The following is a 15,888-nucleotide window of genomic DNA, read 5'->3' as shown; positions in this document are numbered from 1 at the left end:
GCTATCAAAATAAGTAGAAAAGCAGCCTACTACACACTCAGGGGTGGAGTATTATATAGAAAGTCAAAAACACACCCTTGGGCAAAATGCCTTACTAAAGAAGAAAGCGAATACCTCATCAGGGAAACACATGAAGGATTATGTGGGGCACACGGAGGATCGAACGTCATAATAAGAAAAATACTACTCTTGGGGTATCATTAGCGCACACCAAAAAAGGATGTTCGCCTTTTCATCTGTCATTGTTTTGCCTACCAAAAGTATGACCGAGTACCAAGAAAGCCTTAGTCAGAATTACAACCATTAGGCTTGACGTGGCCCTTCTCTCAAAGGGGCATGAAAATTTTTAGGTCCTTTTCCCGTTACAACCAGACAAAAGAAGTTTATGGTAGTTGTCATTGACCATTTCTTTAAATGGGTGGAAGCTGAAGCATTCAACACCATAACACTGGCTTGAATCATCAGCTTCTTTATGTATGGTATGCCTTATAAACTTATTACTGACAATGGTAAACAATTTGATTCAAGGACCTTCAGATCTTCCTGTGCGGATTGGTTTATCGAGCTCCACTTTACCTGGGTAGCCCATCCACAAACAAACGGTCTCACTAGAATAACAAATTGAACCATTATAAAAAGACTAAAGAAAATGCAAGCTGGGCGGACGAACTACACAGTGTACTTTGGGCATACCAAACCAAGCCTAAGCCAACCACAGGAGAGACCCCGTTTTCCGATGTGTACAGAACTGAAGCCGTGATCCCTATTGAAATCGGCACCCTAACCTTCCGAACAAATGAACACAACAACTTCGACAACAATGAAAACTTAAGGATGAGGAAATACCATAATCGATTAGTCCAAAGCAGATAATTCAAAGTGGATGACAGAGTACGGAAAAGGCTGAAATAACCAAAGGGTTGGCAGGCATGGGAAAACTCAGACAAAACTGGGAGGGCTTGTATGAAATCTCAAAATAACTAGACCCTAGCACCTATAAACTCAAAAAGCTCCATGGAACTGAACTTCCTCGAACATGGACTCAGACAATTTGCAAAAAGCTTATTATTTATTCACAAAATAAATGTAACTTACTTCTAGAGAAAAATAATAAAGGAATTCTCAGGTTTTTTCAGCCAACATATCAAGTCATAAGACCAAGTTGTAAAAGGGGAGATTAGAAGGGGAATCTGAATCTAAGGGCTAGAAAGACTTGATATGTTAAGTTTTTCCTGAAATTTGCTTCAAAACTCCTTGTCCTTACACTTTCTCTATACATGATATCTCGGACTTAACCAGTCCTCAACCATTCGAACTTAAGCAGTCCTTCAACAGTTTGGAGTTAAGCAGTCCTTAATCATTCGAACTTAAGCCGCCTCATGATTTAAAGCAGTCCTTAATCATTTGGACTTAAGCAATCCTCAAATAGCTCCGGCCTAGATAGTCCTTAATAATTCAAATTTAAAACAATCCTTATTCATTCAGGCATAAACAAATCCTTCAAACTCGAGCTCAGATTCAAAAACTATTTATCCTGCTAGTTCGACTTTCAGTAGCCAGCACAGTACAAGGTTAGCACATTTTATACTTGAGAAAAACATGCTTAAAATATAAAACGAAGGATAAGGTTGGCAAACTTAGAGAAATTCCATTAAGAAGTTCAAAAGAAAAAGACAAACAAGAGAAGGTCCCCCATATAAAAAACTACACTAAAGGACATAAATGACCAAACAATTAAGGGGGGACTATTGAGCATATATTGGATATTCAAGATGTCATACATCCCCCAATATCTCTAAGAGGAGATAGTGGAGGATTTTTCTCCATTTTCATGATCTCCCCCACTGCTCTTCTCCCCACTATAAATAGTAGAGTTGAGAACTCTAGAGATTATCTTGAAACACAATAAGTAATCAATCGACTCTTAATTATCAATGTTCGCCACTCTTTACTTTTCTCTAGACTACCATAATTCTCTATAAATACTCAATAATTATAATCTCATTTCTTGAGACTATCACTACCTAAAAGCTTATTAGTTCTTAACCATTTTATTGATTTTTATAATAAATACTACCATAATTATGGCATAAAAATCTTCAAATTTTTATGGGAAAAATTAAAAAAAAAAAGAACCAAAAAAAAAACACTAACCCATATATATTGTCAGAACTCAAAGGAGCAAGATAGAAAACAAAGTAAAAAATAAAAAATAAAACTTGAGTAGCGTGAGATCAATTTAGATTTGGTGACAATGTATTATTTTAGTAATAATAATAAAATAATGTAATGACATATCAATATTGATATATTTGTCACTGAAACTATATGATTACTTGTGACGATAAATATGTCAAAGTAAGATGATATAGAGGTAAAGAATTTCCAATTTAGTATTATCAAATCAATTTGCATCACTTTTTTATTAGAACGATGACAATCACTGTCATCATTAATAATTTGTCAGTGTCAACAAAAATAATTCCCTCTAAATTTTTTTATTGATAGTTTTAATTTCAAAATATAAAATCGCCTAAATAAATGATAATTATATCTGTTATAAAATCTAAAAATTTTATCACTATATTTTTCCTTATGTAATGTTAAATCTTATTTTCAAAATCAATTAAGATATGAATTATATTTTTTCCTTCTTGTTGACATTAATTACAATTAATGATGATATATATGCAGTACATAAAAGTATTTTAGTTTTGGCGACAATTTATTTTTTTACATAAGAATATTAAAAAATTTATTGACAAATAATAATGAGATGTTTGTCACCAAAGTTATATGATTATTAGCGACGATATATGTGTTACATTAAAATCATATAGAAAGTAAGGAAAATTTTGTCAATTGAATGTATTGGGAAATATAATAGCATACTATCGTAATTAACATACATAATTATCATTATCATTGTTAATAGTTTGTCAATATTACAAAAGCAATTTCCTCCAAAATTATTTTATCAATATATATAATTACAAATTGTAAAATCGTCTCAATAACATATGATTTTATGATTTTTTGTTCATCATAAAAATTTGATAATTTCATCTTTTTCCTTCAAAATAAGTAATGCCAATTTTTTACCTCCAAAATTAATTATGACATAAATTATATTTTTGTCACCAAATAGGATTATTATTGACAAGTTTTGTAATTAATGATACCATCAAAGCATAAAATTATTTGGGTGCCAATATATTATTTTTATACTAATATAAAAACTTTTAATGACAAATCAATAATGATAACTTTGTAACTGTAGCTATATAATTATTAGTGACAAGAATCATGTCACTACAAGACCATATACGAGTGAAAAAAATTTTGCCAGTTAACTTTATTACCAAATATATATGCATCACAATTACAATTACGCATGCTCCGTTTGTTTTCGTAAAATAACTTACAGAAAAATAACTTATTGAAAAATATTTTTCAAATGATTTATTTTCTGTTGTTTGGTTGTAATATTGAAAATTAGTTAAAAATATTAAAGTCATTATCTCATAAGACCATAAAAATATTAATAATAATAGAAATTTTATAATTTAAAAATTTTATTATTAAATATAAAAAGGATTAAAAAAAAGTAAATTATGAAAGCACCGGTGGTGGCCACTGGTGGTGGTCAGTGATAAATGGTGACTAATGGTAGTGACTACGATGATTAATAAATTAAAAAATATGAATTTATAAAGTTTATCAATGTCCAAAAAATATTTTACTCTCTGGAAGATGAGAAGTTATTTTTCTTAAAAAATGACTGAATTTTCATTTGATTTATTTTCATGAACTCTCTAAACAACGGAAAATTATGAAAAATATTTTCTTACAAGTTATTTTACGGAAAAAAATGAAGCTTCAATATATCACAATTAATATCATCATTAATATTTTTCAATATTACAAAAGTAATTCCCTCCAAAATTAGTGGTGTAAAATCTTCCTTCCAAGTGTAATCATGACAAAAGATAATAATTCCTAGTAAGTTGTCATTTTTTATGACCAACCATTTAACTTATAATGACAATATTTTGTTGTTACAAAAGTAAGTTATTAGTGACGATAATTTATTTTTATCATAATATGCTACCTTTTAGGTATAAAAATTTATCCGTCTCAAAATAATTTGTAATAAAAAGTGTAACTATTTGTAGTGAGAAAAACAAGTCAAGGACATGTTGCTGCCCTCTCTTATTCAACCTAGTTATAGCCCATACACTTGATTACTCCTATTTGTACAAAAAAAAAAAAAAAAAAAAATAATAATAATAATAATAAAATGTTTGGCGCTTTTTAATTATTATAGACATCTCAACAACATTACCATTAAAGATAAATATCTCTTGCCTATTATTGATCACTTGCTTGATGAATTGACCTCTGCTAAGTACTTTTCTTAAGATCGATTTCAGGGTTGGTTATCATCAAATTAGGAATGTATCCATAAATCCATGCATTCATAAGGGCATGTTATACCGCTAACCAAAAAATGCATTTACAAAAAAAAAAAAAAAAAAAAAAAAAATGAAGTCATATCCAAATACAGACAGTCAAGGCTAAAGAGTTTAAAGTCAAGTACATGCAAGCAAAGCCGAAGCTAACGAGACAATGGATTACCTTTCTTCTGGCAAGTCATCTGACCCTAGACAAGTGGTGTAGCTGCTGTATTACCCTCTGCATATGTCAAAGAGCGCCTTTTATTTCTCACCTTTTTTTTTTCTTTTTTTTTTTTGTAAATGATAACATTATTTTTGGGTAGACTGTAGCTAATGTGGCTAATGTGGTGGCAAACATTATTGCAAGTCATAAGAGAGCATCGGGACAACAAATTAATCTGCAAAAATCAAAAGTTTCTTTTAATAGGAGTTATTCACCAAAAATCAAGGAGTTAATCAAGAATAGGTTAGGAGTTAAAGCTATTTAGCACATGTCAAAGTACTTAGGACTTCCAGCAGTGATGACAGGAGTAAAAAATTAATTTTTCAAGCTATTTGCGATAGGGTGGATAAGAAACTAAAGGGTGGGAAGGAGAGAACCTTGTCGAGAGCAGGAAAGGAAGTACTGTTAAAGACTGTAGCTCAAGCAATTTCAACCTATAATATGAGTTGTTTTCTTTTCTTTGCAGAGATTTATCATAAGATTGAAAGTTTAATGGCTAAATTTTGGTAGAGACAAAGATAAGAGTAAAGAAAAATTCACAGGTGCTCTTGGGATAAGCTAAGTATTCCAAAGTGCAAAGGAGGTGTAGGTTTCGGGGATATCATGGATTTTAATCTTGCTCTTTTAGCAAAGCAAGGTTGGCGAATTCTTGAAAATTCGGATTCAATGGTCTCTCTTAATCTTAAAATCACAATACTTCACTCGGACTTCTTTTATGGAGGCAAAGATTGGTTGCAAACCCAGTTATTCATGGAAAGCTTATTGGTAGCCAAATCGGTGATTGAGATGGGAAGTAAATGGCAAGTTGGGTGGTGCTACAATTAAAATTTGGAAGGACGAATAGTTCTTTGTTTCTATCTGTTAGGGCACCAGGCTCTAATGCCAGTTTTTGGGTATCAGCTCTGATACCACTCGTTGGGCCCTTTTAACGAATTAAGAGAAAATTAATGCATCAGAAAAATAGAAATGGGATACACAGAAATTTACGTGGTTCACCCTCAACTGTTTAGGGCTACGTCCACGGGACAAACTCCGAATAATTCTTTCACTATTAAAAATAGTAGGTACACAAAGAGAGTAGTACAAAAAATAGTGGCACACAAAGTGTTTCTCAAAAACACCCCAAAATAATCCTCACTATTTTTCTCTCCCCTAGTTTTAGGAAACCCATCCTAAAACTAGAAAACTCTCTCGCTACATTTTTTTTTCTTTCGTTACTGCTGTGTGTACCAAAAGAAGCAAATCCTCTCCTATTTACAGGAGAGGTAATGCGAGAACCGTGTGTGAGTTACACATGGCTCTCCATTTAGATAATGGTTAGTTATCAACTTTCAGCCAACTTTTTAACATTTTTAAATAACACGTGTTTTCCTTTTTCTTTTTTGCCTTTTTAAATTTATTATGGGTCCCACTTGAGTGGGCACCGCACAACACTATCCTAGGGTGGTGTCCCCTCCTACTATTCTTGATGAGGAAGCCACGGTAAATCGTCTTCTGTTTTTCAGGAGCCAAAGCGATGGAATGTCACTCTAATTAATAATATTTTTCCTTCAACTGAAGCAGGTACCGTTTACTCTATTCCTCTTAGCTGAAGGAGAACTATTGACAAATTGGTTTGGCCTTTATCCAAGGATGGACAGTACAATGTAAGGAGCGGATATCATTTGATTCATGATCAAAGCTTATTGCAAATATATGCCTCTTTAGTGAACTTTGTCCTAGTGCTTTATGGAAATGTTTGTGGAAAATAGACATTAATTCCAAGCATCTTGTTCATCGTGCGTGTAAAAGACATCTCTCGGTTTCTAAAGCTCTTGCTCGAAAAGGTATGCAAATTGACTTTACTTGTGCAATCTGTGATCTTGAGAGTGAGAGTATCATTTATATCCTGAAGGATCGCATTGTTGCCCAACAATTCTGGAGGTATTCTCTACTTCGCCTTGTCACAGATGAATTCTAGGTTGCGAGGAGTTTCATGAAGTGGTTTGAGAGTTTAGCTTGGAAATTCAATTCAGAATAATTAGAGTCGTTCCCAATGATAACATGGGCAATTTGGCGTGCGTGCAACATAGTTAAATTCCATAATAAAAGGCTGAATATGGAGGCTATAGCTCAAATGGCAATATCTTGGTTGCATGAATTCCAACAGGTGAATATGTCTCTTACCAAGGTTAATAGCTCAGAGAGTGGATAAGATTTCTATCTTTCTTCTCATAAAAAAAAAAAAAAAAAAAAAAAAATTGAAGCGTTTTATTAGACGGTAAATTATTATCCAACTTATTTTTTGTAAATTAATTCATTATTTTATTATCACAGATTATATTTCATATTTTGCCTTCAAAAAATAATTTTTAAATCATATTTTAAATTATTATTAATTTTTATTTATGTCAGTTGACGTTACACATTTATCAAAAAAGTAATACTGCTAGTTACCGAAAAAAAGAAAATATTGCCGACTTCAATAAATTGCTACATATGTTCTGAGAGCAGTATTCATCAAATTACACCTTAATGTAGGATACCACAACCCAAAACCCTGTATAAGGAATTAACAGAGTCTCGTCTTTAACAAACCGAACAGACTCGACTCTGCTCTGCTCTCTCTATATGTATCTCTATTTTCTTTCCAAGAAACAAAACGAGAAAATTCTCTCTCCTCCAGAAAACACCAAGAAAACGTAAAAATGGAGAGCTTCATTTCCTTCTTTTACATAGCGTTCCTGATGATCGTCTGTACAGGTGTTTGTCATGCAAGACTACGTCCTCAAGCAGGTCCGTTCTCTTCTTCTTGATTCCGTTTACTTGAAGAGAGATTAAATTAAGGTTTCGAAATTTAATTTTATTGGAAACCAAACGGGAATTACACATTTCTCTTTTTCTTGATTACATCAACGGAACCCCATTTTGTTACTGCGAAAATGCATGAAAGCCATGAATTTGGTTGAACCTTTAATTATTATACTTTTTAATTGATTACAGTCCCGAGTTATTTGAAGTTCGTCAAGAATGGAACAGAATTTCCATCAGAAGAGTATTATGATTACATAGTTGTAGGAGGTGGAACTGCTGGTTGCCCATTGGCTGCTTCTTTGTCACAGTGGTACCGAGTTCTTGTTCTTGAACGCGGTGGGGTTTCTCATGGCAAACCCAATTTGATGAGTCAAGAAGGGTTCCTTGCCACACTTACCCAAGTAGATGCATTTGATTCTCCTGCCCAAGCCTTCACATCTGAGGATGGTGTCCCAAACGCCAGAGGACGCACTCTTGGTGGCAGCAGTGCCATTAATGCAGGATTTTATAGCAGAGCAGACCCAGAATTCTTTGCGAAATCAGGTGTGAATTGGGATTTGGGAATGGTGAATGAATCTTATGAGTGGGTTGAGAAGGCAATTGTGTTTAGGCCAGTGCTTAGAAAGTGGCAATCAGCATTTAAAGATGGGTTATTGGAGGCTGGGATTGATCCATATAATGGGTTCAGTTTAAATCATCTGATGGGCACGAAGATTGGTGGCTCCACTTTTGACGCTACAGGGGCGAGACATACTGCAGCTGATCTTCTCAATTATGCAAATCCTGCAAATATCGAAGTTGCTTTGTATGCAAGTGTGGAAAGAGTACTTTTGGCTTCTACTTCCTCATATTTGAAAAATTCAAAGACAACAGCAATTGGGGTTGTTTATCGTGATCACAAGGGACAATATCACCATGCAATGGTACGCGAAAATGGGGAAGTCATACTGTCTGCTGGTGCCATTGGAAGCCCACAGTTACTGTTGTTGAGTGGCATAGGTCCTAGACATTACCTATCATCCTGGGGTATTCCTGTATCATATAACCTTCCAACTGTGGGGCAGTACATGTATGATAATCCTAGAAATAGCATATCATTTGTGCCTTCTATCCCACTGGAGCATTCACTGATAGAGGTTGTTGGAATAACTAAAGTGGGGGCTTACCTTGAAGCAGCTTCCAATGTTATCCCATTTGCTTCCCCAGCTCGTTCTATTTTCATTAATACCCCATTCTCTGCACCTCTCTATCTAACTGTGGCAACACTAATGGAGAAAATCACCGGGCCACTTTCTACTGGCTCACTAAGGCTTGCTTCAGTAGATGTCAGAGTCAACCCAACTGTTCGATTCAATTACTTTTCAAACCCAGTAGATTTAGAGAAGTGTGTAAACGGGACACGCAAAATTGGGGATGTGTTGAGGAGTAGCTCTATGCAAGTGTTAAAGTTCAATGACTGGTTTGGAGGTAGAAGTTTCAGATTTGTAGGGCCTCAGCTGCCTTCTCGCCAATCTGACTATATGCAGATGGCTGATTTTTGTAAGCGAAGTGTTAGCACCATATGGCATTACCATGGAGGCTGTGTTATAGGGAAAGTGGTCGATCCTCATCATCGCGTTTTTGGTATTGCTGCTCTTCGAGTTGTTGATGGCTCAACATTTAGTATATCTCCAGGGACTAATCCTCAGGCTACTCTCATGATGCTGGGAAGGTATGTATCCTAATCATATACTAACACTAGTTCAATTCTTTTTCCTAATTAAGTACAAACTGAGTCTTGCTTGTCTTTCTTGGCAGATACGTGGGGCTGAAGATAATGAGAGATCGAATGAGATATTAAATATTCTTTGGTTAGGTTCCTACACGTAGATAGAAACAATAGAATGTACAAAAGAAGTGTTGTTGCCAATTTTGTAACTGTTTGAAGCTGCAACTTGAGCTTGTTTTCTACTTCTTCTACTGAGTTTATATGAATATATAATAATTGTAAATTTGAGTCTGTAATTCTAATTCAGCTATACTTGGTTTCTTTTTTGTTTTTCCTGAGAGCTACTTTGCAAAACCAAACCTCTTACATTACTGAAAGAGTTCTCTCAATCAAGGTGACAAAAGCAAAGAAAACTGAAAATTCATTAGTGCTTTCAGGTTGGTGATCGCAGGATTCAAAAATGGAGCTAGGGATTATCCAACGTTAAACACGGTGGGAGGATAGAGCTGGTGTGGGTCATTTTAATTATTTTAGGTATTAACTTTATTATGATTAAGGTTATTTTACTATCTACTCATACTAATAATTATGCTATATTTTTCCTTAAAAAATACTAATAATTGTTCTATATATTAAATAATGAAATAAAATTTTAAAACTTTTAAATATAAATATTAAAATATATAAATAACTAAATCCTTATTAATTCAAAATTTTAGCCAAATCATGTCTTCTGGGGTTGGTGGTCTTCTCATTAATGTAGCTGAGTGAGAGATTGAAAGCATATTGTATATTTAATATGGAGAGAAGACTACAATACAAAACTTAAAATTTTGTATCTACAGAGAAACATCCATTTCCATTAGATTTAAGCGACTTTATTGTGAATCGCTGGATTTAAAAAATCTTTAATAACTTGCTACCATTAGATATAAGCGATTTTATTGTAAATGGTTGGATTTGAAAATCTTTAACAACTTGCTACCCGGGTCATTGTTTGTTATTCATATATCTTATTAGATATTATTTTATTTATTATTAAACACTAATATATATTATTCAGTAATAATAAAAATATTAATTTTCTTTTTAATAAACAATTAAAATAAAAACTTATTTAGTTTTCCTCTAAAATAAAATTAAAAAAACAAATATTTTCTTCTGAAAAGCTTAATTATCTGAACAACGTTTTAAAATTATTTAATGCTCATAATTTAATTTGTGGTTATCTATTAACTTATACTTTCAAAGCGATATCAAAAATTTTAAATTTCATAACTTTTATAAAATTTTGTTATTCAATTCCTAAATGTTTTCTCGAGAGGAGACTTCAATCTGATGTACATAGTTTATTAGCCATGTGTCAATAGATTAGAAACTTTATGTGGGTACATAATTTACCCACTTCTCTATCATAGTAAAAATCTTAATATAGATTAGTTATTGTAGTCAACTGATTCTTAACTAGACATGCCACATAAGTTTAATTGTAACCATAGTTTACTAGAATAGTTAATTAGCAGCTGTTAAAGATACTTGTACATATACAGGAGGAAAGTAATCAGTAAATCATTTGAGATATTTTTTGCATTTGAGAATTCTTCTCTTTTCTGTGCATAGTATCAAGGCCGCCATTAAAGGCCTTATTGTATTACTCTGAGATTTTCAATCTCTTGACTCTTGATTACTTCTACTTCTGCTGATTTTTTTTTTTTTTTACTCAGAATTGTGATCCCTTATAATTGTTGGAGATGATTCCTTAAGTTGTAAGCCTATTGGTTGGGACTCAAAAGATGAGAAGCGATCCAGACCCTATTGACAATCCTTTGAAGCTGATAAACTATGAAAGTCTAAAAGGGTGCCTATTCAGAATAAACAATACTTGGATTGAAAATGCCATGTGTAGTTATTGCTGCTATGGCTTTTATTTGTTGCATGTGTTTTTATTTGCTGCAAAATAGGTCAATTAGTTAACTTATATGGAGAGCAAATCTTTCCTATTTATTTGGTTAAATTGTCTTTGTGGTCCTTAGAAGTAGCAAAAGTTATTGCATTCTATTCTATTTATTTTTCTATCATCAGCAGAGTCGGGCAAGAAAAATGTCAATAGAAGTATTTTATTCTCAACTTTCAGCATGCAGCAGTTCTCATTCTAATAAGAGTTTTATACTTTCTCAATAGCTCTGACTGGGACCTATCAGTGGTATTAGAGCCATGGCAACGAACAAGGAATGAATTAAAAACTTGGAGGCTGGGCTAGGAAAACTCCAGGATAGTATGGGTCGGATGGAACTTGGCATTGCTGACAAGTTGCAACATATGGAGAAAGCAATGACAAAGCTTTTTGCAGCTGTACTCTCTAGTAAAGATGGAACCAGCAACACCAGTGATCGTAACAGCCACTTTCATAGTAACAGAGAAGCATGTAGAGAGGGTGGGAGGCCGACATTCTCCTCTAAATTGGCAAAACTTGAATTTTCGAGATATTTCGGAGACGATCCCACCGAATGGTTCACCTGAGTGGATCAATTCTTTGAATACCAGGACACTTTAGCCTCTTAAAAGGTGTCATTGGCTTCCTTTCAATTGGAAGGAGAAGCCAACCAGTGGTGGCAATGGCTACGCCGGGTTACCAAGAAGAAGGGAAGGAGGTTACGTGGGAAATTTTTGTTGAGGAATTATGGTCTCGTTTCGACCCAACAGATTGTGATGACTTTGATGAATCTCTATAACAAATGTGATAGATTGGCTCCTTAACAGATTATCAAAGGGAATTTGAGCGACTAGGAAATAGGGTGCAGGGATGGACTCAAAGGGCCTTGGTGGGATTCATGGGCAGACTTAAGCCGGAGATCATTGGCGGCAGTAGGATGTTCAAACTGAAGTCATTAAAGGAAGCTATCAATTTGGCTCGAATGCGAGATGAGCAATTACTACGGCAAAGGAAAGCAACTCGCTCATATAATCAATCGGATGCTTCATCTCCAACAAAAAGTAAGGCAGCCACTCCGATGAAGCGACTTACTTGGGACGAGATGCAGAAAAGACGAGCTCAAGGACTTTGTTTCAATTATGATGAGAAGTTCACTCCTGGACATAGGTGTTCTAAGCCTCAATTGCTACTACTTGATGGCAGAATTGAAGATGGAGAGATTGATAATGATGCGTCGTATGCCAACTTTCACACAGAACTAGAAATATCACTACGTGCCCTCACTGGTTGGTCCATACCATGCGTATCTCAGTCAAGATAGGACCTTCTGAGTTGATTATTCTTATTGCTAGCGGGTCAACTGACAATTTTATCAATGAAAGGGTCGTTGGGTTACTGAAATTTCCCATGGTACCAACGAGCCTTTTAATGTGAAAGTTGCTAAAGGCGGTCACTTGCGATGCAATGAGAAATTAAAAAATGTTCCTTTTTTTTTTTTTTTTTTTGGAAGGTATACCCTTTGTTGTCACTCTATATACTTTGCCGTTAATAGGGTTGGATATGGTGTTAGGAATTTATTGGCTTGAGCAATTGGGTACGGTGAATTGCAATTGGAAGCAATTGACAATGGATTTCCAGTGGAATGGCCAGCACCATCAACTAAAAGGGATCGACAACTAGTCAATCTAATCTTATTCATTGAAAGTAATGACAAAGGAGCTGAGACAAGGAGGATCTATATTTGCAATCTGTCTACAGATTTCACAAGAAGTATTGCTGGACGGAATCCATCCAGATATGAGAGCTTGCTTCAGCAATTTGAGGATATTTACCAAAAGCCAAATGAGCTTCCTCCGGAAAGGGAAATTGACCACCACATTACTTGAAAGAAGGAACATACCCCATCAATGTTCATACCTACAGGTATGCCTACTTTCAAAAAGCTGAAATTGAGAAACAGGTTCATGACATGTTAAAATTGGGGTTAATTCAAACCAACACAAGTCCTTTTTCTTCTCCTGTTCTATTAGTTAAGAAAAAAGATAGATCCTGACGGTTTTGCACCAATTATAGAGCTCTTAATACTGCAACCATTAGGGACAGATTTCCAATTCCCACAGTTGATGATATGCTAGATGAACTTCATGGGGCTGCTTACTTTACTAAACTTGATTTGAGATTAGGATTCCATCAGGTTCGGGTTCACCCTAGTGACATAAATAAAACCGCCCTCCACACACACAATGGCTATTATGAGTATTTAGTAATGCCCTTTGATTATTTATGCAATGCTTCCTCAACCTTTCAAGCCATAATGAACTCTGTATTTTGCCCATACTTACAAAAATTTGTGTTAGTTTTTTTTATGATGTTTTTATTTATAGCCCCAATTAGAACATGCATCTTGAATATGTTAAAAAGGCTTTTGAAATCTTACGGCATCACAAACTTTTCATCAAGCTTAGTAAATGTGCATTTGGCCAGCAAGAAATAGAGTATTTTGGTCATATTGTTTCTCATGAAGGTGTCAAGGTGGATCAGGGAAAAATATGGGCAGTGCTTGAATGGCCCAGACCTACTAATATCTCTGATTTGCATGGTTTAGGCCTCATAGGTTATTACAAGAAGTTTGTTTATGATTGCTCAGCCATTAACCAATTTGTTGAAAAAGGGACAGTTCGCTTGGTCAGAGGAAGCAGAAAGGTCATTCTTAGCTTTGAAGCAAGCAATGAATACCACCCCAACACTCGCTATGCCTAATTTCAATGATTCTTTTCTCATTGCAACTGACGCTTCTAATGACGACATTAGCGCGGTATTGACTCAATAAGGAAAACCAATTGCCTTTATGAGTCGAGCCTTAGGAATTTCAAAGCAGTCATGGTCAACATATGCCAAAGAGATGCTGGCAATTATCTAAGCTATTCACACATGGCGGCCATATCTGCTAGGCCGTAAGGTTTACATTTCAGACTGACCAATGGAGTCTCAAGTACCTAATGGAGCAGCGAATTGTCACCCTGGAACAGCAAAACTAGGTTTCCAAGCTACTTGGGTATGATTATGAAATCATCTATAAGCTAGGGCGGGAAAATTCTATCGTGGATGCCTTATCATGTGTTATGGGCAGTCCCAACCTTAATACTCTCTTCATTCCACAGACGTCTTTATGGGATGCAATAAAGGCAGCAACTATAAAGCATCCTTATATGATCCGCGTCAGCAAATTAGCAACTGAAAATCCTAGAGCACCATGTGGCGTAATGGCTTAATTCATTATAAGAATCGCGTGGTTATTCCAACCAATTCTAATTTGGTTACTCGGCTCTTTCAGGAATTTCATGATTCACCATGTGGAGGGCATTTAGGTGTCTTACACACATACAAGAGAGTGGCACACCAATTCTATTGGCCATTAATGCATAAAGTGATTAAGCAATATGTTGCTTCCTGTGCTATTTGCCAAAGAAAAAAAGCATCAACTTCATCGCCCCGCGGGTCTTCTCCAACCATTGTCCATTCCTCACCAAGTCTACGATGATATAACTATGGATTTCATTGACGGACTTCCGATGTCTAATGGAAAAACTCTATCCTTGTGGTGGTTTATCGGCTAAGCAAGTATGCCCATTTCCTGTCATTGTCACATCTTCATACTGTAAAATTAATTGCTAAAAAATTTATTGACGGAGTCATTAAACTTCATGGGATGCCCAAGTCTATTGTCAGTGACCGCGATCCTATTTTCATAAGCCATTTTTGGCATGAATTCTTCAAGATGTCAGGTACCAAACTCAATATGAGCTCAATGACGGATAGTCTGAAGTGATAAACAGATGTCTTGAGCAGTATCTCCATTGTTTTGCATCTTAATAGCCTCGTAAGTAGAGCTCTTATCTTCCCTGGACAAAATTTTGGTACAATACCTCTTATCATATTTCTATTGGGATGTGTCCCTTCCAAGCATTATATGGCAGACCACCGCTAATGGTTCTATATCATGACATGGGCCCCTCTCCTAATCATGAGGTAGATCAGACATTGGCCATAAGAGACGAAATTTTGTAGTAACTCAAAACAAATTTATCTCGCGCAATCAACCGAATGAAATAAGTAGCTAATTCAAAAAGGCGAGGAGTTGAGTATCAAATGGGTGATCTAGTTTATCTCAAACTGTAACCCTATCGCCAACACTCTGTGCATAAGAGAGCTCACCAAAAGTTAGCAGGTCATTACTATGGACCATTCCCCATTAAAGAAAGACTTGGAAAATTAGCCTACAAACGTCAACTGCCAGATACCGTGGGTACAAATTTGCCGCTGTTAATAGATGATGGGGACATTTATTGGAGCCAAAGGAGATTTTGGATACTAGATGGGTTAAGAAGGGATCACGGTTCGTGGAAGAAAGTCTTGTCCAGTGGAAACATTTACCAGCAGAAGATGCAACTTAGGAAAATACTCAGGAGCTAATGGGTAGATTTCTCAATTTGAACCTTGATTACAAGGTTCCACTGAAAGAGGGGAGGAATGATAAACTACGAAAGTCTAAAAGGGTGCCTATTCATAATAAAAAAATACTTGGACTGATAGTGCCAAGTGTAGTTACTGCTGTTGTGTCTTTTATTTGTTGCATGTGTTTTTATTTGCTACAGAATAGGTCAATTAGTTAACTTATTTGGTAAGCAAATCTTTGCTATTTATTTGTTTAAGTTGTCGTTATGGTCCTTAGAAGCAGGAAAAGTTATTGCATTCTATTTCTATTTATTTTTGT

The 15,888-nt window shown here is 35.0% G+C and overlaps 1 protein-coding gene and 1 pseudogene across 1 annotated transcript; both read left to right on the top strand.

Moving 5' to 3' along the window:
• Window positions 1-7,205: 7,205 nt before the first annotated feature.
• Window positions 7,206-9,513, top strand: LOC105643749 (Glucose-methanol-choline (GMC) oxidoreductase family protein). Its single transcript, XM_012228947.4, has 3 exons — window positions 7,206-7,455; window positions 7,663-9,184; window positions 9,271-9,513. Exons 1-3 carry the CDS (start codon window positions 7,368-7,370, stop codon window positions 9,311-9,313), a joined length of 1,653 nt encoding a protein of 550 aa, XP_012084337.1. The 5' UTR covers window positions 7,206-7,367; the 3' UTR covers window positions 9,314-9,513.
• Window positions 9,514-11,395: 1,882 nt separating this feature from the next.
• On the top strand, window positions 11,396-12,435 carry LOC149493337 (uncharacterized; annotated as a pseudogene).
• Window positions 12,436-15,888: the final 3,453 nt, after the last annotated feature.

The sequence above is a fragment of the Jatropha curcas genome, chromosome 10 (genome assembly GCF_041381405.1).
Source record: "Jatropha curcas cultivar XTBG-Jc1 chromosome 10, XTBG_Jcur_1.0, whole genome shotgun sequence".
Classification (NCBI taxonomy): Eukaryota; Viridiplantae; Streptophyta; class Magnoliopsida; order Malpighiales; family Euphorbiaceae; genus Jatropha; species Jatropha curcas.
The sequence above is the reverse complement of the archived record's forward strand: the minus strand, read 5'-3'. Positions and strand labels throughout refer to the sequence as shown.

What these genes read in the sequence shown, in the direction of transcription:
- LOC105643749 (XM_012228947.4), top strand. Translation starts at nt 7,368, where the DNA reads ATGGAGAGCTTCATTTCCTTCTTTTACATAGCGTTCCTGATGATCGTC. An exon ending in AAGACTACGTCCTCAAGCAG is followed by an intron (nt 7,456 to 7,662) that starts GTCCGTTCTCTT and finishes AATTGATTACAG; the next exon opens with TCCCGAGTTATTTGAAGTTC. An exon ending in ACTCTCATGATGCTGGGAAG is followed by an intron (nt 9,185 to 9,270) that starts GTATGTATCCTA and finishes CTTTCTTGGCAG; the next exon opens with ATACGTGGGGCTGAAGATAA.